Source organism: Pan paniscus, chromosome 7 (genome assembly GCF_029289425.2).
Source record: "Pan paniscus chromosome 7, NHGRI_mPanPan1-v2.0_pri, whole genome shotgun sequence".
Classification (NCBI taxonomy): Eukaryota; Metazoa; Chordata; class Mammalia; order Primates; family Hominidae; genus Pan; species Pan paniscus.
In genome coordinates this window covers 137,616,558-137,640,607 of record NC_073256.2, presented here as the reverse complement: position 1 = coordinate 137,640,607, position 24,050 = coordinate 137,616,558, and the positions used below count along the sequence as shown (strand labels likewise).

The following is a 24,050-nucleotide window of genomic DNA, read 5'->3' as shown; positions in this document are numbered from 1 at the left end:
CAATTTGCTTTTTTGATTCTTGAACACCTTTTCTGACCCTTGGATTCAAACTATCCAACATTCTCAGTTGTGTGACAGTAGAGTGACGGGATAGTTTTATGTTTTGGAAGGAAAAAATAAATCTCCAGTCTACAGGCACATGACTGCCAGGATTAATCATCAAATTAAAATTTTGAATTTTGAACTATCTCAATATATACAACATAAACTTACAGAAAATAATATAATACACACTGATGTACCCATTACTCAAATTGGATAAATATCAAATTTTTGTCATATCAACTTCAGATTTTATTTTTTAAAAAACTAATATATTCAGATAAAACAACAGGTGTTTCTCATTCTTTCTGTCCACTACCTCCACCCTAAGGTTGATGTATATCTTACTGCTGCATTTTTGTACTTCTGTATGTGTATAGACATATCTATAAACAATATATGATCCTGTATGTTTCACAATGCACATAATGGGATCATATCAACACAATCCTTTTGCAGCTTGTTATTTTTTCTGTGTTAATATTACATTTTGAGATTTATCCATGTTGATACATAAGGACAGAGTTGACATCATTAATTCCTTTATGATATTATTTTCTATAAATATACCACTATTTTCCATTCTTCTATTAACAGGCCTGTTAGTTGTCTGCAATGTTTTATTCCAACCAAGTGCCTGCATTGAAAAATGCTTGCAAGATGTTTCCCTATGATACATTTCCAAAAAGTAGTATATATCTTCAACAGGATAAAATATTTCAAAATATCCTCCAAAGGAGCTGTACCAATCTATATGCCCGCCAGCAGTTACAGGAGCGATTCTTTTCCTGTGTGCTTATGAATACACAGTATTATCAGACTTTAACATTTTTTTGCTAATCTATTGGTTTTAAACTACTATTCCTTTTTTTTTCTCTTTCATAGTGAGGCTGAGCATCTTCTCAGCACTATTTGTAAGTCTCTCTTTTGTCAAAATAATTTAGATCAACTTTAAATTCAAATAGACAAAAGCCATCTAAGCCTTGGAAATAAAAAGACACATGTCACCAATACTCTGTTCTTGACACTCAGATTCACCATTTTTTCGACCCTAAAGATTTCAATCATCAGGGACAGGCTTTATACAATTTTAGACAATCAAGTTCTCTGAATTGCTTTGCTTATTAACTCCATCTGCCTGGTCATTACACTTCCAAATGCCAGAGATTCATCCTCTTCATTCCTTAAATGTCTGCATTATAGCTATTGTCCACTACAAATTAAAAATGAGGACTAAAATGTTTGAAAGTCATCTGAAGGTCAAAGGTTCATCATTTAAAATGGAATAAATTCAAAATTTTGCACCAATGAGGTATGTTTATCTACCTCTCAAATTAGTAAGAAAAAACTTAATTCAGTGTATATGGAGAAAACAGTCACTTATGCACCACATAAAGCAAAACATATAACATTTCTCTAGAGCCATTTGGCAATACTGAGTATAAACCTTAATAATTTGCCTACCCTTTGAAAAATAAACTCTATTTCTAGGAATTTATCCTAGGGAAATAATCAAACAATTATGCAAAAACATATGTTAGGAATATTCACAAAAGCATTATTTATATAGCAAGCTATCTAAATATCCAATAACATAGATTGATTAAACATGACCTGTTCAAACCAACAGTAGAATACTATGGGTGTATACAATGACTTTGTAAAATGTTCTTTAATGACATGGAAAGAGCTTCACAACAAATAAAATGAAAACAGCAGGCTACGAAACCATTTCCATGTGTTGCTTTCAAAATGCATCGACAAAGACTGTTAACTAAATGTTAACAATGGCTATCTCTCAGTGGTGGGATTATAAGTGTTTTTTTTTTCTTTTGGCTAATCTGAAATTTCTAAATTTTCTACATTAAATTTTTACAACAAAAATTTTATTTTATTTAAGGAAATAAAAGATTCTAGGACTGTAATAGGTAGGAAGTGGTTACCTCTTTTTCATCCCCAGCCAGGCCCTCTGTTAGAGGAGCATAAAGGATCAGGTAACCTGAGGCCCCAGGCACTGCATCCCATTTGACTCGCATGCTGTTCTCAGTCACGTCGTACAGTAGAAGGTCAGAAGCCATGGGTAAAGCAACTGCAAGAGATTTTAAATGTTGAGCCACTTATATATGTGTCCTTGAGAAAAATGAAATTATCAAGAAATAAGATTGACCATATTTGAGGGGAAGGGAGAAATGGATTAAGAATAAATTGCAAGTTCCTGGGTTAAACAATGCTGATGAAAAACAGGAAACACTGCTGTTTTCAAATATGGTTCTAGACCCTCCCTAATGTGACCCTGCCCTACTCTTCTAACCACAATGTCAAGTTCAGGACTTTGCTGACATTTCCAGCTCCTTGTACACGATCTATGAGAGTGCTTACAGCCCTTCATTGCACTAATCTGTTTGCATGTCCTTGGTTTGCGTCCCCACCCCCTACTACACTAAAACATCCTTTTTCTTTTATTTATTATTTTTTTGAGACCAGTTCTTCCTCTGTCATCCAGGCTGGAGTGCAGTGGTGCAATCTTAGCTGCAACCTCTACCTCCCGGGCTCAAGCAATCCTCCCACCTCAGCTTCACAAGCTGGGACCACAGCTGCGTGCTACCATGCTCAGCTAATTTTTGTATTTTTTGTAGAGACCGGGTTTTGCCATGTTGCCCAGGCTCACTAAAACATCCTTGAGAATAAGGATTGTCACTAAAATATTTCTGCAAAGTGAGGGCATTAACACTCATCCGACAGATTGTTGCCAGGGATAAATCCAAGAAAGTTCAGAGAGTGATGATCACAGTGCCTGGTGCATTGTGATTAGTGTTGTTTACACTGTTATTGTTCTATCAGAGGCAGATTTTTTAGAGCAATTTTGCATAGTGACTTGCATGTAATAGGAACTCTGTTAATATTAGAAATGACTATAAGATGTTCGATCTTTTTTTAAAGATTATCTCTTCTCATGATTCTGTGTGCGTGTGTGTATTATGTGTGTATGTTGTCATGGTGTGTTATTACGATCCTACCCAGGGAGGGAATTATTAGTATTCAGAAGCTTGTTTTACCTACAATGATATGAACAATAAAGATAGCAGTAACATAATTTCCTTGGCATTCAATTGGGCAGGAGAGCTATGGAGTTTTTTCTCTACTTCTACTGACAAATTCAAGGACAATTCTTAGTTCATAATAGGCATTTACTAAATACTTATTTAATAAATGAATGAATGTTTTTTGTACTCTTCACCACCAAGATTGCTCTTAAACCTATCAGAGATTTATAACAACTTTTTCAAGACATAGCACCTGCAAGACTATATCAAGCATGGACCAGTATCACATATAGCACGACAAATGTCTTCTATGAATTTGATTGAATTTGATTCAGGATGTCTATCAACATGACCTGAGCAGAATTTCAATTTAAGAAAGGCCTCCTAAGCAGCACTCTACAAAGTTAGAAGTGGGGTAGAATTAAATACATACGTGTAGTTTCAGTTCCCCGTAGGCCTTCACTAGCAGTGTGGGCATAGATTGCAAAGACTGCTATCTGATATTCAGTTAAAGACATCAAGTTTTTCAACACTGTGGAAGATACAGTTCCATCTACCACCACCTGTTTAAAGAACAGTTTGAGTAATGAGAGTATGGAATATCTTACATGCAGAATTGAAATCAAAAAGCGAAAATATGTCCAGCAAAAATATTTCATTGAATATTTTCTTGTTTGTGCCACATCCCCCTTTCCACTGTGGCAGTCAACTCTCTTTGAATTCCTAAGTGAAGTGATGCACCTTTTATGGAATGTGTCTAGAAGTCCCTTATTAATTCATATCTCATAGAAATAATTGTGTCAATACCAGGCTAATTATTATCCTATTTACGTCCACTTAATAACAGTAAACATGATATTTTTCCATAGAGCTTCGGGAAGCATTTAAAAGATTTATTAGTCATGAAAAATAAAAGAATCATTGGAAGCACTCGGATCTTTTTTTTTTTTTTTGGTCCAAATGATTTAAGACTCCACAATCTACTTTCCTAACACTTAAAAAATATCATAAATCCTACCATAACACAGAACATTGTGAAATATGCTGAGGTCAGTCAGAGGTTAGAACAACAAAAAGAAAAAGACAAAAGAATTTCATCGTGTTTTAACATATTGCTTGTGAATTGTGGTATCAAAGGTAGGAAATGGGAAGGATCCAATCATCTGGCAATAGGTGTTCTCGCCTGTGTTGGCCAAGCCATAAAAAAATGCTGGCCATAGTGGCTTTATTATGGCTTTTCCATTGCACTAATCCCTACAAATGTCCGGAAAACTCCAAGCCTTGGAGGACTAGTCCATATATGACCACGTACTTTGGAATTCACAGACTTCACTAAGGCAGAAAGCTCAGACCACTCCCAAGTAGAAAAAATGCACAAATAGCAAAAGGGGTCCTGGCCAGATAATTAGCTATTGATACCTTTTACTTTAGAACTTATTAATTTTAAGAAGAAAAATACGTTGTGTTAGAAATTCATACCTGACCAGTTCTGAGTGTTATTTGGAGAGATGAAAGATGTAATTGCCATAACTCAGAGATAGGGGAGAACAATATGAACAAGTGGAAATGTATTTCAGTCAAATTCTTTAAAATGTCTGTGACAGAATAATCTTATATTTATATTTCTGCCTTGTTCTCACTATTGTAGAAGACTTGAGAGAATAAAAAGAATGGTTTGAAAATACTCTCTCCTTATTACCTCGTCTGGTTTTCCACCCCTGGTAGGATAATACACAACTCTGTATTTTTCCACATTTCCTGGGGCGTGAGTCCAGTTAACCATAAAGCTTCTGGCAGTGACTTCAGAAGTAATCAACTCCGTAGGCGGCCCAGTGATGGCATGGGCTGAGGCTAAATTAAAAAAACACATCAAATAAACCTCTTACCCAAAGTTATTTCTTATGAAGCTAAGACATCTCATTAGACAGAAATAAATATTGATTTTATGCTGCCTCTAAGATTTTCCCCTTTAGATAAGTTGATTCAGTTATCCATTTGTTCATTCAAACATTTAAATGTCTATTAGGTGCCAGGTACTATGCTAAGTTCCGAGGATACCAAACTTAAATAAGACATAGTTCTTGACTCCAGAGAACTTTCTTAAATTAAGGTCATTGTTAATAAATAATAAAAACAAACATTAACAGCCAGGCACAGTGGTTCATGCCTGTAATCCCAACACTTTGGAAGGCCGAGGTGCGGTGGATCACCTGAGGTCAGGAGTTCAAGACTAGCCTGGCCAACATGGCAAAACCCCGTCTCTACTACAAATACAAAAATTAGCGTGCATGGTAGCAGGTGCCTGTAATCCCAGCTACTTTGGAGGCTGAGGCAGGAGAATCACTTAAACTGGGAGGCAGAGGTTGCAGTGAGCCGAGATCGTGCCACTGCACTCCAGCCTGGGGGATAGAGCAACACTCTGCCTCCAAAAAACAAACAAACAAACAAACATTAACTAAGCATGTGTGTATCGAAAGGTACTCTTCAGAGTCTTAAGAAGTTTTTTTTATCTCATCTACTTCTCCCTAGTTCCTATTACTGTTCACACTTCATATATGAGAAAATCAAGGCACAATGAAGTTAGCTAACCTGACCAAGGTCTCACAATTAGTATCAGAGTTGACATTGATATCTGGGCTTGACACAAGAGTCTGTGTTTTTAAGCATCAGCGAACACAGGCTCTATACTAAAAATTTCAATTCAACAAGTGACTAATATCTAAAAATTTAAAAAAAGAAAAAGCAACTAACATATACTAAATGCCCACTATGAGCTCGATACTAGGTAAGCATTTGTGTGTGTGTGTTACACATGTTAAAGCAAATGATTCTATAAAAATTTGGGACATGCAAAATCTAAGTGGAAGTGGAATACAATATGTAAATTATAATAAAGAGCTTAAACTTTAGAATTTCTCACCCTTTAAGAGCACTTACTCAAAGGGACTTTAATAATCTCAATTTTTAAAATACTGTTTTGAACACAAACTATGGGCAGGAACTTTATTACATGCTGTATCATCAACCACATGTAGACTATTTTGGAAAAACTGAGCTCTAAAGTAGCTTCACTTTGAAGCTCAGAGAAATGTGTTCAGGATCATACTGCTTGGATGCCCAGCCCAGCCCCATGAGATCTAGCCTGGGGAAAGGAGAATGATGATAGAGAGAAGAACATGTAGCCAGAAAGAACCATTTCACACTGGTTACAACAGAGGCAGCAAATAAAACCAGACTCTTGAAAGAAGACTTGGATATTACCCTCTTCTCAGATTACAACTCTATAAGGCAAGCACAATCTGCAGACCAATGATATGATATCTCTCCAAATAAAGTAAGTGCTTTACTCTATTCCTTTTGCTGAGTACAATTAAAAACTCTGGAAATTATATCAAAGACAAGCATAAGAAGACGCTGAAAAGTAAAGAGAAGAAGGTCAATGAGTGCAGAACTACAGGGCTCAGGAGCTCCCAGCGGTGAGCTCCCACTTCCTTTTACTCATATATCCCAGACATGGAGCTAAAGTATCTGGCAACCTAGAAACACCAACAGATACAGACTAAAAATTGCTAACAAAATCTTCTCCCTCTAGCAAAGGACCAGGAAATGGCCAGCCTACCAAGACTGAAACGTTTTAAACATTTTTGGTAATAATTGTTCTATTGCAGACAATCAACACAGAAAAAAAAAATGTGGCCACACCTTTACCCACGCCAGCAAAGGCCTAGTGGGAAGTCAAAATTCCAGCCTTTTTTGGCTGTAATAGGGTGCCCTAACATCCACCCCAACCCCCTCATGCCAGCCAGGGTGGTGTGAGAGGTCAAGTAGATAAGAGATATTCATCCCCAGCAGATGGTAATGAATCTTTCCCCTACAATCCTATCTATGATATCAAGAGAGACCACATGAAGAGCCTGCCTGGACCCTCAACCCCACTTGGGAGTAATGAGGCACCATTCTCCCTCACTCTGTGACAGTGTCAGAGGAGACCTAGCAGTGAGTCAGGACTTTCACCACCGTCCAGTAGCAAGGAGGCCACTCTTAATGAAAACTACATTAAACAAAACATGCAACCGGGATATGATCCAGCCATTGTACTACTGGGCATTGTCCCAGAGGAATGAAAACTTATGTTTGCACAAGAACCTCTACATGAACATTCACAGCAGCTTGATTCATCATAGCCAAAGGCTGAAAGCAACCCAGGTGCCCCTCAATGTGTGAATGGTTAAACAAACTGTGGCACATCCATATCATGGAATCTGGCACTCAATTAAAAAGAAAGAGCTGTTGACACACGCAACGACTTGGATGAATCTCCAGGGAATTCTCCTGCATGAAAAAAGCCAGTCCCCAAAGGTTACATACCACATACCTCCATTCACGTAATATTTTTGACATGAAAAATATTGGAGATGGAGTAGTGGTTGTCTGGGATTAGGGAGAGAGGGTGAGGGATATAAGTGAGTGTGGCTATAAAAGGGAACAGGAGTGATCCTTGTGGTGGAAATATGCTGTATCTTGCCTGTGTCAATGACAAGAATTCAGCTTGTGGTAATGTAATTAGTTTTACAAGATTTTACCATTGGGAAAACTAGTAAAGAACACACAATCTTTCTATGTATTATTTCTTACAAACTGTATTTGAATGTATAACTATCTTAAAATTAAAAGTTTAAGTTTTAAATAAATGTAAATGTAACATTATGGAGAAAATCATCTTGTGTTTAAAGAGTCCCTCCTTCACCCCCACAAAGCCTGCTAATATCCTCAGGTCTTAGGGGAATAAGGGGTCTTCAAAAAGCCAACCTGAAAAATGAAAAGAATTTTCCCAATTCACAATAGGCTTGTGCACCATCCACAGGACTGCTCTGTCACTCATTTTACCTTTAATTTCTCTGTCCTGTTCTTCCACTCTAGAGCAGAGAGTCCTGGTCAGACTCTCCACAACTGTGTGCATCAGATCGAATTCGGCAACATTGTACACATGAGTGCTGTCTGGTTCGGAGGCGATCTCCTGCAGCTCATTCACATCCGCGTTTTTCACCCCTTACACAGAGGACAAAAAAGAGAATGGTGACCTTTATGCCCCCTTGGAAAGAGTGACTGCGGTCGGCCTGATCTGAACCAGTCAGTCAATCTTCACTGCAGTCAAAGCATCATCTGCTACTTGTATATATATATATTTAAATTTTTATTTAAAATGCGCACACGAAATAAACCGATGAAATGAAAAAATATAGTCTTATATCTATTATATAACACAAAACAATAGCTCTGATTCTAACAAATTATTCATATAGAAAGAAAATAAGCAAAAAAAGGGAAGAGTGAGCATATGTACCATTGACAAGATGAAAGCTGTTATGTGCTTGTGTTCTGGTAAACAACACTTGGGACCCCCCCACCCCCATCTGAGAGGCTGTTTCAGTCACCCTCCCCACTTCTGGTGGACTTGCAGTCTTGGATTTGGTTAAAAGCATCTGCCACTTTAAAGAGGAACATTTCATGTGAGATTGCTTTTTACAGAAATCGGTTGCAGAAACATTTTTAAATGATTAGATATTAATTTTACTCAATACATCATAACAGGAAGATGACTTAATAAAACTAACTTCTGTTTTGCATGAATATTGCAGAAGCAATAGTAATGAAACCAGCATCCTAAACTATCAAAGCTTCAGGTTTAAGTTTCTATAAAATAAATTTACTGAAATTGAGAAATACTGCTAGAACAAATATATATATGTATATATATATATTTGAAATTATTATTATTATATAGCATTAAGCCAAGGAGAAAGCTAGGGAAAATTATTTTTTAACATACTCAAATACAATTTGCTGTCTAGTAACCACTGCAATTTTACTAATGTAAATAGAAAATTTCTGGTCCTTCCACAGTATCTACTGAATTCCATGGTCAAGCACAAAGTTGGGTGTCTGGAATACAGCAGGGAATAGAATAGGACAGAAAGCAGTGAACACGAACCCTTAAAAAAGAGTGTGATCACTGTGCCCCTAAGCACCACAGTAAGTGTTTTCCATATAATAACACCTTTAATCCTCACAATCAATCCTATGAGTTTGGAACTATTGTTCCCTTGTTTTATACTGCCTCTCAGAAGACTGCACATTAAAATGAGTAAACATTTACCAACAATGTTAGAGATAGGAAAGGAGAGGCATGAGGTTAAGTTTTATGGCTATGAAGGTAGATTTCCCTTCTCCAAGCTTCATCAAACAAGGAGGATTTCTTTATAATCCCCGTCATTTCAATCATCAGAGGGTATTAAAAGGAGATTCTATAGAAGCAAGGAAGAGAAATTACCTGGGGCAACATGAATTACTTCTTAGATGGCTGGCTATGCCAATTAATTTATCTTTCAACCCCAACATATTGAGCAACAAAGCATTAGTTGTCTCTGAACTATTTGCTTTAGGAGGTTGCAGGTTAATAAATACTGCTGATTTCCAAGTAATTTTCAGAGAAGTCTAAATCACATCTGGATGAATTTACTGAAAGCTTTGCTTAAAAACTCACCTATTCATCATTAACAAGAGCAGAAAATGGAGAATAAACACATAAATTAGTCCTCCATTAGTTTAAGTCTTTGGCAGAGATTTCCTTTATTGGACAAAAGGACAGGAAAATAAATCTCTCTGATGGTTCTTGCCTGAAGGACTTCTACAATTGCTTCTCAAATGTACACCTGAATTAATATAACATTAAGTGTATGCTGAAGCAGTGACAATAATGCTTTTTTTGTGATATTCAGTTGAATCCAACAAGTTTGGACTTATATAGAAATATTCTGGGAAAAATAGGCCCAATTTTGCTTCTCCCTCACCTTCCCAAATAAAATAGTTTGACTGTTGCAACTGCACAGAAAAGAGAGGAAATGGTCATCACGACTTTGGAGGAATTTGTTTTGTAAGGATTTTGCCTTGTTCATCTTTGTACCCTAACAACCTCCACAATGCCTGGCGCATAGTATGTAAGCTAATACTTGAATTAAGCATTCTATAAGCCACATTGTGAGTAGCAAATCTAGGACGGGGTCTAAAGTTTTTTTTTTCATTGATAACTCTAAAAGATGTACTGTTAAATTTCAGGATAAGAAATGTTCCTACACAGCAAATTTAACTCAACTCCTAGGACCAACTTCACATTTATCTTTACAAGTGAAGCTACCGTATGGTTAAATTCATTTATTGCCCATTTAAATTCCAGGGGTGTGCTGGTAAATGTGGTAAATATTTAACAGTCAGCTTTCTGCCCTAATTTGTAGTGTTTGCCAATTTCTATAGAATAAATACCCCACTGTAGCTTATTCCAAACTACCAATATGAGGTCACAGGATGCAGACTTGGGAAAAGGTGTGCACAATTGGCTCTTGCAAACTGGCATGAGCTGGCTCCTGCACAACACTGAGCTATAACACCTACCTCCTCCCGCACCACACACACATGCACACAAAATAACAAGGTTCTAATTTACCAAAACGAAGTTCAAACATAATACATTTTTAATTTTTTCCCTGGATGTCTTTTTTCTTTCTTCTGTAAATGAAAAATGTAGCAGTAATGGCTGTATTACTATAGGATAATATACATCACTTACTTGAATAATAATAATACACTTCTCTTACATGTATCTTTCAAGAATATTTTTATTTTTAATACTAAGGGAAATAATGCTATCTTAGAAATTCTTTAGAGCACTAACTTATTAAACAGCCATTTATTGGATACTTTTTAAGTGTCAAGAACTGGGATAGGTGATCAGGATGAAAAAGTGAAGAAGATACAACCTGAACCTCTGGGAACTCACTGCTTAGAGATGCTGTAGGAATAAGGAAAAGAAACAGGAGGGAGCACCATAGTTTCCACAGCTTCTGCAGCTGTTCTTAGACTGTACTTGGCTACATACTAGTAGGAAACAAGTTCTGAAAAAATGATCAGAAACCTCCTCTGATGAAAAATAATATATATATATATAAATAGGAAAACTTTTTAGGCTCTTTCTCTAAAGGAGACAAACTTACAGTATACCTAGAGGAGATATTCCCGTGGGCTTACCAGTAGTTCTCAACCCTGGAGAATGATTTTAAGGTACAGAACTGGGTATGGTTTTAAAACACGTATTCCCAGGCCCCTTCTCCCTGGATAGTTCAATTTCATAAGAGTAGAATAATACTCTGAAATATGTAGTTTTTATGCCAGCACCCACTATAACTGGGTATGTAACTACAGAGCAGAGAGTACTATCTTTTGATAGAAGAAACAGCTCATGGAAAGTTCACAAAAAGAAAAATGCACCATATTCTTGATAAATGCAGAAAGATAAATGCATTTTATTTGGACTAAAGACTGATCTGATCACAAATAAAATAATTAAATATGTAAAACATAATAAAAGGGACCCTTCATGATAACCAATTTCAAATGTCTTCAGAGCCCTATTAAGGAATTCGCTGTTATATTTTGGTTTGTATTTCAGTGTTGCTTGGGAATCAGGCATTTTTTCTGCTGAGAAAGTTCGTTGTTCTCTACTAAATAGAAGACCTTCCCATTGCCAAAGAAAATGTTAACATTTTAATCAACAGCAAAGTCGCATCATCTAAATATTTTGTAGTTATTCTGAATGTATGCTATCTATATATATATATGCTTATATATATATGCTTTTTCACACAAGAAGGATACCTTATAAAGGGTTAGTTTCAGATAAGAACTACTACAAATCTTGAACTTTGTGTCTTCTTTACGTAGTTGCAGGATCGTATTTCCTCGAAAACGATAAATTAGATTCTTCCTATATTACCAGAAAAGAGATAGCTATGACCCTTAAGAGAAAGTCTTGACTTACTAAACAGTAACAAACATGTACCTGACCTCTGCATGCCACTTTATGCTTTTCACAGCATTTTATATACGACACCTCACTTAGAAATCCTCACACCATGGGATACATGACAGCTAGCATCACTCCCATTTTAACTGTAAGGAAGCTGGGCTCAGATCACAGGGCTGCCTATGACAAGGGCCAAGACTAGAAAGTGCTCAGGTCTCCTGGCTTTCAGTGAAGTGCATTTCACATTACATATTGTTTTAAGTGGTTGTGGGTCTATGCCCTTAGTTGAAACAAGACTATAAAGAGCACATACCTATGGCAAACAGTTCTACACCAGACTCACGAAGATTTCTAGATGGTGGAATAATGTCATCTTGGGATTTTCCATCTGTGATTAAAATGCCAATTTTGGATACTCCAGTCCTTGATCCTGCTTCTGGTTTGAAGCTATTTTCAAAAATGTAGTTCAAAGCAAGACCTTGGAGAAAACAAGGAAAAGTAAACACCAGCCATCTCTAATAAAAAGTCTCCTAATTCTTCAAGATATAACCACAAGATGGGTAACCTATTGAGCCATAGACTTTTTATTACATGCAAATCTTCATTTTTGTAATAACCTTGTCTTTCACAGATTCAACAAGGAACTAAAATCCACTGGAATAAAGGTAATGAAAATAATTAAACACTGCATTCTTTCAGAAACTAGCATTTATAAAGAACACTGAATTCATGGCCAATGGATGATAATAGATTTCATGTACAAGCAGATCTGAACCTTTATAATTCAGGATGAAGCAAGAATACTCACACAGTAGTGTGTTATCACTAGGTTTTCAATTTTGTTCGTGATATTCTAAAGAACCAAAAAATCCCTCTCTTTGTTTTTTAGGAGTAGAAGGGACAAATCTAAAATCATTAATCGTACTCCTGCCTTTTGAGCATGACGCTTTCCATCCAGAAAAAAATAAGAAATGGTGCAATATTGTTGTAGGATTTGTGTTCAATAAATTGTTCGCTGCATTAACAAAAATTCCACGAGAATTTGCCTCAAGTTGGCAAAGCAATGATCAGGATTCTACTGGTTTACCTAAAAATCAATAACAACATCTACATTGCTTCATCTGAGCATCTCTAATATGTGCCTGTGGCAGGCAATACAGGTTGAATATCCACTATTCAAAATCCTTGAGACCAGAATTGTTTTGGATTTCAGGTATTTTTGGATTTTGGAATATTTGCATTATATTTGCTGGTTGAGCATCCCAAATCTAAAAATTCAAAACCTGAAATGCTTCAATGAGCATTTTTTTAGCATCATGTTGGCACTCAAACATTTTGGACTTTCAGAGTTGGGATGCTCAGCTTGCAGCATGTCTCAAGGTGAAAATTTTTACAAACCCCTTGTGATTGTGCCATGGATGATTATAATGTAAATATTCTTATATTCATCATTCATCAAAAATACTGTGAGCCAAAGATCCATATTATTATTATTCACAGAGAGGATCTTGACTTTTTAGAAAATTATTTCACAATATTTTCATGATAACTAATGATTGCAGAATAAGGGCAAAGAAAATATCTTCTTTGAAAATAAGAAGAAATTTGTTTATATTTAAATAACAGAGTGGAGGATGGCAGGAGGAGAAAAGTAGCGAAGAGATTAGCTGACGAAGGTTAGACAGCTACTCCACTCTGTTGGTCTCAGGGCTTGCTTCACTGTCTCCTAGCCCAACCAAGCCCTTCCTGGGACATTATAGTCATAGAGTAAAAGGAAGGAGATATTTGGCTTTTAACTCAATGCTGAGTTTGGGAAAACAGCCATCAAAGAATCCTAAGTGCTAGTTTAATTAAAACATTATGATAACGCTTACAAAGTGGCAAAATGAGGTAATATAATTATTCTTCAAAAAGATATGTTGTTATAACATGGATTGAACAAAACATACCTGTTAGTGTATTTCCTCCTTTATATGGGAGGTTTCGGACAGCTTCAATCACTTCATCTTTTGTGCTAAATGCATTCAAGTGCCATTCTATTCTGGGGTCACCACTATACTGTGCAAGACCTGGAAAAAAAGATTAGGAAATGCACCAGGAATAATGGGTTACTCAAAAATCTAGTGGGCTACTCAAGAAACTAGAATGACGAAAGGCCTCATCTTTGCAAAAATTTTTTATTTTGGCCTGGCTATAAATTTTCAAAAAGATTTGCTGAGTAAGATCAATTAAAGGAATCAAGTTAGACATATACGGGGGTTGAGGGAGTGTACATATTTTTTAGCCATTTATAAATGAGCGCCCAATTAGGTACTTGGCATTAAAAAAACTCTGATCATGTTTGTAGATAAAAGGTCTAGACTTATTTGTTGTTGATTTATTCTCAAAGGAGTCATTTTTCTTAATGGCTATTTAAAAGTTAAACTAGGAGACTTTGTTTAATAAAGATTTATTATTTTTGTTATTTGATTACAAATAATAAATATTTGTAATTGCTCAATATTGCTCAAAGATTTACAACTTTTTTGCTTCTTATCTGGGCTAGAATTAATTTGGCAAAGATTATCTTGTACTATTAAATGACTGCCAATTTTCTAGTTCAACATTTTCCTAGATTTAGCTATTTCTTTTAAATAAAAATAAAACTGCTATGCAATAAATTCTTAAACCAGCTGTAACTTTTAAAGTAACAGAGAAGAACTTGACTTTTCAGAAGATTAAAATATGTTCAATAATTACTTGAATGACAGTGTCATTGCAAAAATTGGAAGGAATAAATAATATTTATTGATCCAAACATGTACTTTAGGGGACCATGAGTATCCTGCAATCCTGAAAGTCACTTTGTAAGGAATTTTTGAAATTTCTTAAAATACTTCCCAGCAGTTTTGCACTGACAACTGACTGCTACTGCTAATAATAGAAATTATACCAATTCGTGTCTTCTCTGAGCCCACATCAAATGCTGTAACCAGGTTTTCCAAGAAAAGCCGAACCAGTCTGAAGTTGAATCTTCCAATACTCCATGAACCATCAACCAGGATTACAATGTCAGCAATTGCTGGAGTTTGACAGACAAATTTCACTTCTGCAAAGCACAAACCAGAAAAGCGCATGTGTTACTGTCAGAGCAACTTCAAAAACAGTCCATCTTAATGTCTTTTAGACAACTTAGTGCTAAGAATACAAAAGAGTTCCCATAGGAGCAGCCATCTTTTTACAACTCTTCCCTTAAATGTATTTTACTAGAAAAAAAATTGTGGTAACTGTTGGCAGTAGAGCCAGTACTCTGGAAATAGGAAAATACTGGGCAGGTTCACACCATTCTGACAACTCAGCCTTCTGTGTATTTTAGAAAGTAGTGTCTGTGCAAAAGCATCCAGCTCTGAGCTTTTGCCTGTTGATTCTTTCCAGGAAAGGTCTTAGCAACACCAGCGTGTGCCAGTCAGCCAAGATGGGAAGACGGCCAGGAGGCATAAAGACGGCTCTCCTATCCTGATAAATTTATGCTACAGGAAGTGATAGGAAAAGAGAAATGCGGACTTTCTGAATTCAAGGAAACATTACAGCCACGTATTTAATCCAAGAAAGGTACAGAGACTTTTTCTAAAGTAGGAAGGGCTTTTGGAACAAGATAATGGGGAAAAGGCCAAAGAGTTCCCCCAAAGTCAAATGTTTTTTGCATATTATGTGTATGTGACAGTAAATTTTGTTCCTAAAGATCATGTAAATAATTGATTTTTTTAAATGGCTCAGTTAGGACTCAGGACAAAGATTCAGAAGAGGATGCCCAGTGGCCATGGTACCTATGTTTTACTATTAGAGAAGGCCCCACTCACAGCAATGCTGGGGAAATGCAGAAGGTGAATGGTTAAGTCTCTACAACAATGGAGGAGGCTGCCTGATCTAGGGTAGGTCTGTGTTTCTTTAGGGGAAACTCACCATTTCTATTCACACCGAGCCAAGACAAAGGAATATTCTCCAAGTGTTTCACAAATCCTTAACAATGTTGATATGGTTTGGTTGTGTCCCCACCCACATCTCATCTTGAACTGTAGCTCCCATAATTCCCACGTGTCGTGGGAGGGATGCAGTGGGAGGTAATTAAATAATGGGGGCAGGTATTTCCCATGCTGTTCTCTGAATAGCGAATAAGTCTCACAAGATCTGATGGTTTTATAAAAGGGAGATTCCCTCTGCACACGTGCTCTTGCCTGCCACCATGTAAGATGTACCTTTGCTTCTCCTTTGTCTTTCGCCATGACTGTGAAGCCTCCCCAGCCATGTGGAACTGTGAGTCCATTAAACCACTTTCCTTTTTAAATTACCCAGTCTCGAGTATGTCTTTATTAGCAGCGTGAGAACAGACCAATACTTTTAGTACCTATTGCAACATTGCTTCAAACTCTGGTCTGTGCTTCCAAAGAACTGCTTAACTTTGCTGAATTTTCATATTAGGACTAGAGATCATTAAGTGTGTGTGGTGGGCAGAGGGGTTTGGGGCTGGGTTTCCTGTATCCTTTTTATTCTTGCTGGTCTAAAAAAATCTTTATTTTTTTAACATATATAATGAAAACCAAAATACAGAAGTATTCATAAACAAGTTGAATATGCTTTTACTTAAAAAAAAATAGTTGAACTATTATGGTTGGCATAGGCAGTTTAATATACGTGTCTCTGCGCCTACCAGGCCACATTTTGCTTAAAGGATCTTGACTTTTTTCCAGATATAAATATTCATGGGATACCTAGATGCTTTTACCAGATGGGGAAAAAATGAATTTGCCAATGAAATACTCCAATATTCATTATGGAAGCTAAACAGTACAACTTAATCCAAAGTTTGTGTATTCACTTTCTGGCACCAGATTCCCTTTCTTAATCACCAAATACAGAGCCATCAGCTGGTAACTTTGTATTTGGGAGTCAACCCTACTGTACCACACTAAGAAAAAGGCTAAAATGGAATGCCACAAGAAGTCAAGGGATAAAAATTAATTTGTTTTTTGGACATAACCAGGGAAAACTGAAGTCTGGTCAAGCTTCAAGAACCCATTTTTCTCTGTTTTTATGGGGAAAAGTTACTCTCAAATGGAGAGTAGTTTTCTTTCTTTTCCAAAACTACTGGGGATATTATTTCACTTATAAATTAATTGGGAACCATGTGGATAGGATCTTAGAAAGGGAACCCTTTCTGCTTATTTAAAAGAGAGGTAATGAAATTGGTATTTTCTGGTTTAAAAAATAACTTCCAATAGATATATTCTGTTTATTTAGCTCATTCAAGTCAGAAATGACTTGGAAATACAAATTCTGTATAGCTCCTAAACAAGATATAGAACTAATTGGCTATAAATCAAAAGATTGATAAGTTTAATAAGACTAAAAATGTTTAAGTTGGTCATCAAAAGACATCTTAAAGAAAATAAAAGCATAAGTGTGGGGTATGGTCAAGGTCTTAGATTTTGGGGGTAAGGGGGGCTTGGGTGCTTATGACACCATTAAAAATTACTAATTAAGTAACTAATTAAAAGAAGAGGGAAATAATCCTATCTGGCATGCAGAAAACATTATCTAGAAAAATAATTTGAGTGTTTATGTCGCATAATTTAAGCACCAAAAACCTTAAAAGCAAACTACAACTCGGCATATTTCACTTGAAATTAAGACTCATAGGACTGGCAGCCAAGATGGCCGAATAGGAACAGCTCCGGTCGACAGCTCCCAGCGTGAGCGACGCAGAAGACAGGTGATTCCTGCATTTCCATCTGAGCTACCGGGTTCATCCCACTAGGGAGTGCCAGACAGTGGGCACAGGACAGTGGGTGCAGCGCACCATGCGCGAGCCAAAGCAGGGTGAGGCATTGCCTCACTTGGGAAGCGCAAGGGGTCAGGGAGTTCCCTTTCCTAGTCAAAGGAAGGGGTGACAGACGGAACCTGGAAAACTGGGTCACTCCCACCCTAGTACTGCGCTTTTCCCAGGGGCTTAAAAAACGGTGCTACAGGAGATTATATCCCACACCTGGCTCAGAGGGTCCTACGCCCACGGAGTCTCCCTGATTGCTAGCACAGCAGTCTGAGATCAAACTATAAGGCGGCAGCGAGGCTGGGGGAGGGGCGCCTGCTATTGCCCAGGCTTGCTTAGGTAACCAAACCAGCCTGGAAGCTCGAACTGGGTGGAGCCCACCACAGCTCAAGGAGGCCTGCCTGCCTCTGTAGGCTCCACCTCTGGGGGCAGGGCACAGACAAACAAAAAGACAGCAGTAACCTCTGCAGACTTAAATGTCCCTGTCTGACAGCTTTGAAGAGAGCAGTGGTTCTCCCAGCACGCAGCTGGAGATCTGAGAACGAGCAGACTGCCTCCTTAAGTGGGTCCCTGACCCCTGACCCCCAAGCAGCCTAACTGGGAGGCACCCCCCAGTAGGGGCAGACTGACACCTCACACGGCCTGTTACTCCTCTGAGACAAAACTTCCAGAGGAATGATCAGACAGCAGCATTCGTGGATCACGAAAATCCACTGTTCTGCAGCCACTGTTGCTGATACGCAGGCAAACAGGGTCTGGAGTGGACCTCTAGAAAACTCCAACAGACCTGCAGCCGAGGGTCCTGTCTGTTAGAAGGAAAACTAACAAACAGAAAGGACATCCACACCAAAAACCCATCTGTACATCACCATCATCAAAGACCAAAAGTAGATAAAACCACAAAGATGGGGAAAAAACGGAACAGAAAAACTGGAAACTCTAAAAAGCAGAGCGCCTCTCCTCCTCCAAAGGAACGCAGTTCCTCACCAGCAACAGAACAAAGCTGGACGGAGAATGACTTTGACGAGCTGAGAGAAGAAGGCTTCAGATGATCAAATTACTCCGAGCTACAGGAGGAAATTCAAACCAAAGGCAAAGAAGTTAAAAACTTTGAAAAAAATTTAGACGAATGTATAACTAGAATAAACAATACAGAGAAGTGCTTAAAGGAGCTGATGGAGCTGAAAGCCAAGGCTCGAGAACTACGTGAAGAATGCAGAAGCCTCAGGAGCCGATGCGATCAACTGGAAGAAAGGGTATCAGTGATGGAAGATGAAACGAATGAAATGAAGCGAGAAGGGAAGTTTAGAGAAAAAAGAATAAAAAGAAACGAACAAAGCCTCCAAGAAATATGGGACTATGTGAAAAGACCAAATCTACGTCTGATTGGTGTACCTGAAAGTGACGGGGAGAATGGAACCAAGTTGGAAAACACTCTGCAAGATATTATCCAGGAGAACTTCCCCAATCTAGCAAGGCAGGCCAACATTCAGATTCAGGAAATACAGAGAACGCCACAAAGATACTCCTCAAGAAGAGCAACTCCAAGACACATAATTGTCAGATTCACCAAAGTTGAAATGAAGGAAAAAATGTTAAGGGCAGCCAGAGAGAAAGGTCGGGTTACTCACAAAGGGAAGCCCATCAGACTAACAGCGGATCTCTCTGCAGAAACTCTACAAGCCAGAAGAGAGTGGGGGCCAATATTCAACATTCTTAAAGAAAAGAATTTTCAACACAGAATTTCATATCCAGCCAAACTAAACTTCATAAGTGAAGGAGAAATAAAATACTTTACAGACAAGCAAATGCTGAGAGATTTTGTCACCACCAGGCCTGCCCTAAAAGAGCTCCTGAAGGAAGCAATAAACATGGAAAGGAACAACCGGTACCAGCCGCTGCAAAATCATGCCAAAATGTAAAGACCATTGAGACTAAGAAGAAACTGCATCAACAAACGAGCAAAATAACCAGCTAACATCATAATGACAGGATCAAATTCACACATAACAATATTAACTTTAAATGTAAATGGACTAAATGCTCCAATTAAAAGACACAGACTGGCAAATTGGATAAAGAGTCAAGACCCATCAGTGTGCTGTATTCAGGAAACCCATCCCACGTGCAGAGACACACATAGGCTCAAAATAAAAGGATGGAGGAAGATCTACCAAGCCAATGGAAAACAAAAAAAGGCAGGGGTTGCAATCCTAGTCTCTGATAAAACAGACTTTCAACCATCAAAGATCAAAAGAGACAAAGAAGGCCATTACATAATGGTAAAGGGATCAATTCAACAAGAAGAGCTAACTATCCTAAATATATATGCACCCAATACAGGAGCACCCAGATTCATAAAGCAATTCCTGAGTGACCTACAAAGAGACTTAGACTCCCACACAATAATAATGGGAGACTTTAACACCCCACTGTCAACATTAGACAGATCAACGAGACAGAAAGTTCACAAGGATACCCAGGAATTGAACTCAGCTCTGCACCAAGCAGACCTAATAGACATCTACAGAACTCTCCACCCCAAATCAACAGAATATACATTTTTTTCAGCACCACACCACACCTATTCCAAAATTGACCACATACTTGGAAGTAAAGCTCTCCTCAGCAAATGAAAAAGAACAGAAATTATAACAAACTGTCTCTCAGACCATAGTGCAATCAAACTAGAACTCAGGATTAAGAAACTCACTCAAAACTGCTGAACTACATGGAAACTGAACAACCTGCTCCTGAATGACTACTGGGTACATAACGAAATGAAGGCAGAAATAAAGATGTTCTTTGAAACCAACGAGAACAAAGACACAACATACCAGAATCTCTGGGACACATTCAAAGCAGTGTGTAGAGGGAAATTTATAGCACTAAATGCCCACAAGAGAAAGCAGGAAAGATCCAAAATTGACACCCTAACATCACAATTAAAAGAACTAGAAAAGCAAGAGCAAACACATCCAAAAGCTAGCAGAAGGCAAGAAATAACTAAAATCAGAGCAGAACTGAAGGAAATAGAGACACAAAAAGCCCTTCAAAAAATTAATGAATCCAGGAGCTGGTTTTTTGAAAGGATCAACAAAATTGATAGACCGCTAGCAAGACTAATAAAGAAGAAAAGAGAGAAGAATCAAATAGATGCAATAAAAAATGATAAAGGGGATATCACCACCGATCCCACAGAAATACAAACTACCATCAGAGAATACTACAAACACCTCTAAACAAATAAACTAGAAAATGTGGAAGAAATGGATAAATTCCTCGACACATACACCCTCCCAAGACTAAACCAGGAAGAAGTTGACTCTCTGAATAGACCAATAACAGGATCTGAAAGTGTGGCAATAATCAATAGCTTACCAACCAAAAAGAGTCCAGGACCAGATGGATTCACAGCCGAATTCTACCAGAGGTACAAAGAGGAGCTGGCAATTCTACCAGAGGTACAAAGAGGAGAAAACCTAGGCAATACCATTTGGGACATAGGCATGGGCAAGGACTTCATGTCTAAAACACCAAAAGCAATGGCAACAAAAGCCAAAATTGACAAAGGGGATCTAATTAAACTAAAGAGCTTCTGCACAGCAAAAGAAACTACCATCAGAGTGAACAGGCAACCTACAAAATGGGAGAAAATTTTCGCAACTTACTCATCTGAGAAAGGGCTAATATCCAGAATCTACAATGAACTCAAACAAATTTACAAGAAAAAAACAAACAACCCCATCAAAAAGTGGGTGAAGGACATGAACAGACACTTCTCAAAAGAAGACATTTATGCAGCCAAAAAACACATGAAAAAATGCTCACCATCACTGGCCATCAAAGAAATGCAAATCAAAACCACAATGAGATACCATCTCATACCAGTTAGAATGGCAATCATTAAAAAGTCAGGAAACAACAGGTGCTGGAGAGGATGTGGAGAAATAGGAACACTTTTACACTGTTGGTGGGACTGTAAACTAGTTCAACCATTGTGGAAGTTGGTGTGGCGATTCCTCAGGGATCTAGAACTAGAAATACCATTTGACCCAGCCAACCCATTACTGGGTATATACCCAAAGGACTATAAATCATGCTGCTATAAAGACACATGCACACGTATGTTTATTGCGGCACTATTCACAATAGCAAAGACTTGGAACCAACCCAAATGTCCAACAATGATAGACTGGATTAAGAAAATGTGGCACATATACACCATGGAATACTACGCAGCCATAAAACATGATGAGTTCATGTCCTTTGTAGGGACATGGATGAAATTGGAAATCATCATTCTCAGTAAACTATCGCAAGGACAAAAAACCAAACACCGCATGTTCTCACTCATAGGTGGGAACTGAACAATGAGAACACATGGACACAGGAAGGGGAACATCAGACTCTGGGGACTGTTGTGGGGTGGGGGGAGGGGGGAGGGATAGCTTTAGGAGATATACCTAATGCTAGATGATGAGTTAATGGGTGCAGCACAGCAGCATGGCACATGTATACATATGTAACTAACCTGCACATTGTGCACATGTACCCTAAAACTTAAAGTATAATAATAATAAAATAAATTAAATTTTAAAATTTTAATTAAAAAAAAGACTCATAGGAAGATATTTTTTCAACAATTTCAAAAGTCAAAATCCATCACTGGTTTTGTACTGCAAAGTATGATTTTTCTTGAAGACTAGTACGTACTCACTTGAGAACTGTAAAAACAATATTTTTTCTTGTGTCCTAAATCCAGGTTAGCAGCTCTAAGACATACATAAACACAATGAACCCTAATGGCTAATTCCATCATAAGGTACACATGTACAATGTTTGTCCCATCAACAGGTTTGCCTGTGCCAGGGGCAAACAGCTGTTCATATACTTGGTACAAAGAGGTAATTTAAAAGCCACTGTGTTCAAGTTCAATAATCATATACCTTAACCATAATTCCAGCTGTTACAGTGAATCTTTTTAAAGAAATGCATTCAAATCATTGTCTTACTCTAAGCAGGAGCCCAGATTCGAAACTGAAGACAACATTACTCTCCACTGGCAAACACATTACCCATTTCACCATTCTTAGAGAGACACCAATCAGAAAGAAAATATTAAGTACCTTAAAATGTGTTAAAAATCAAGAAGTAGAAAAGAAAACCAGACACGCCTGGGAGCCCAGGTAAATGTGTAAAATCCAGCAGCTAAATGTAGTTTAAATCTATAATATAAAGGAATGAGTGCATAAGCTTTTATTGCTAAGACAATATTCCAAATTAATTTGTAAAATAACATAAATCCTTTTTGTCTGCAAGCCTGTATTTAAAATTAAAGCAAAGGGACAGAGGAAATGACCTGTTGAACTGTGTTTTAATTCAGCTCTTAACTTTACATGGGTCTTACCTAAAATGCAATTCTGAAAATACAGGTTGTGTTTTTAAAAATGCCTAAGCAGCTGAACTTAAAGAAAAGCACTCAATATATGGCCTTGATTACAAAGATAATAATAATAGTTTCATGTCACAGATAGAATCAAAAGGAACAATTGCACAAGTCCAGGAGAAATGATCCCCTTTCTCTTCTATACTTTCTGGAGTTTTGTGATGAGAAGAGTTGGAAGAACTAGCGATTTCTTAACATTTCATATTTGGAAATGATGTACATTATTATATTAAATGTTAAGTCTGGGTGTGGTGGCTCATGCCTGTAATCCCAGCACTTTGGGAGGCCAAGATGGGTGGATCACCTGAGGTCAGGAGTTCAAGACCAGCCTGGCTAACATGGTGAAACCCCGTCTCTACAAAAATACGAAAATTAGCTGGGCATGATGGTGGGTGCCTGTAATTCCATCTACTCGGGAGGCTGAGGCAGGAGAATCGCTTGAACCCAGGAGGTGGAGGTTGCAGTGAGCTGAGATTGCACCATTGCACTCCAGCCTGGGTGACAGAACGAGACGCCATCTCAAAAAAAAAAAAAAAAAGTTAAGCCTTCCACACTTATCTGTTGATTTAGTCCTCGCAACAACTCTATGGAACAGGTACCATTACTATTATTCCCATTTGCAGTCAGAAAGGATGGCATACAAAGGCTGTGTGATTTGTCCAGGGTGTCACACAGCTAAGAAGTGGCAAAGCTGGGATTTGAAACCCAAGTAATGTGTCTCCACAACCTATGTGTTTAACCACAGGGCTATATACTGACTTCAGGAAGGTACTCTATGTTACGTAATCTAGAAATTAAGGGGGAAAAGCTTGTTACATAAAGCAGTGTCTCTGCAGGGCTTGCCCCTGCTGT

The 24,050-nt window shown here is 37.7% G+C and overlaps 1 protein-coding gene across 6 annotated transcripts in view; it reads right to left on the bottom strand.

Moving 5' to 3' along the window:
• COL14A1 (collagen type XIV alpha 1 chain) overlaps nt 1-24,050 on the bottom strand; it is a 245,676-nt gene that overhangs the window by 158,547 nt on the left and 63,079 nt on the right. For all 6 annotated transcript variants that reach the window (XM_063606884.1, XM_057303085.2, XM_063606883.1 and 3 more), the window contains 7 exons: nt 14,876-15,031; nt 13,893-14,012; nt 12,257-12,421; nt 7,974-8,135; nt 4,786-4,937; nt 3,520-3,649; nt 1,986-2,131 (listed from right to left, as the gene is read on the bottom strand). In XM_063606884.1, the coding sequence (XP_063462954.1) occupies nt 1,986-2,131; nt 3,520-3,649; nt 4,786-4,937; nt 7,974-8,135; nt 12,257-12,421; nt 13,893-14,012; nt 14,876-15,031 (1,031 nt within the window). The remainder of the gene's footprint in view (nt 1-1,985; nt 2,132-3,519; nt 3,650-4,785; nt 4,938-7,973; nt 8,136-12,256; nt 12,422-13,892; nt 14,013-14,875; nt 15,032-24,050) is intronic.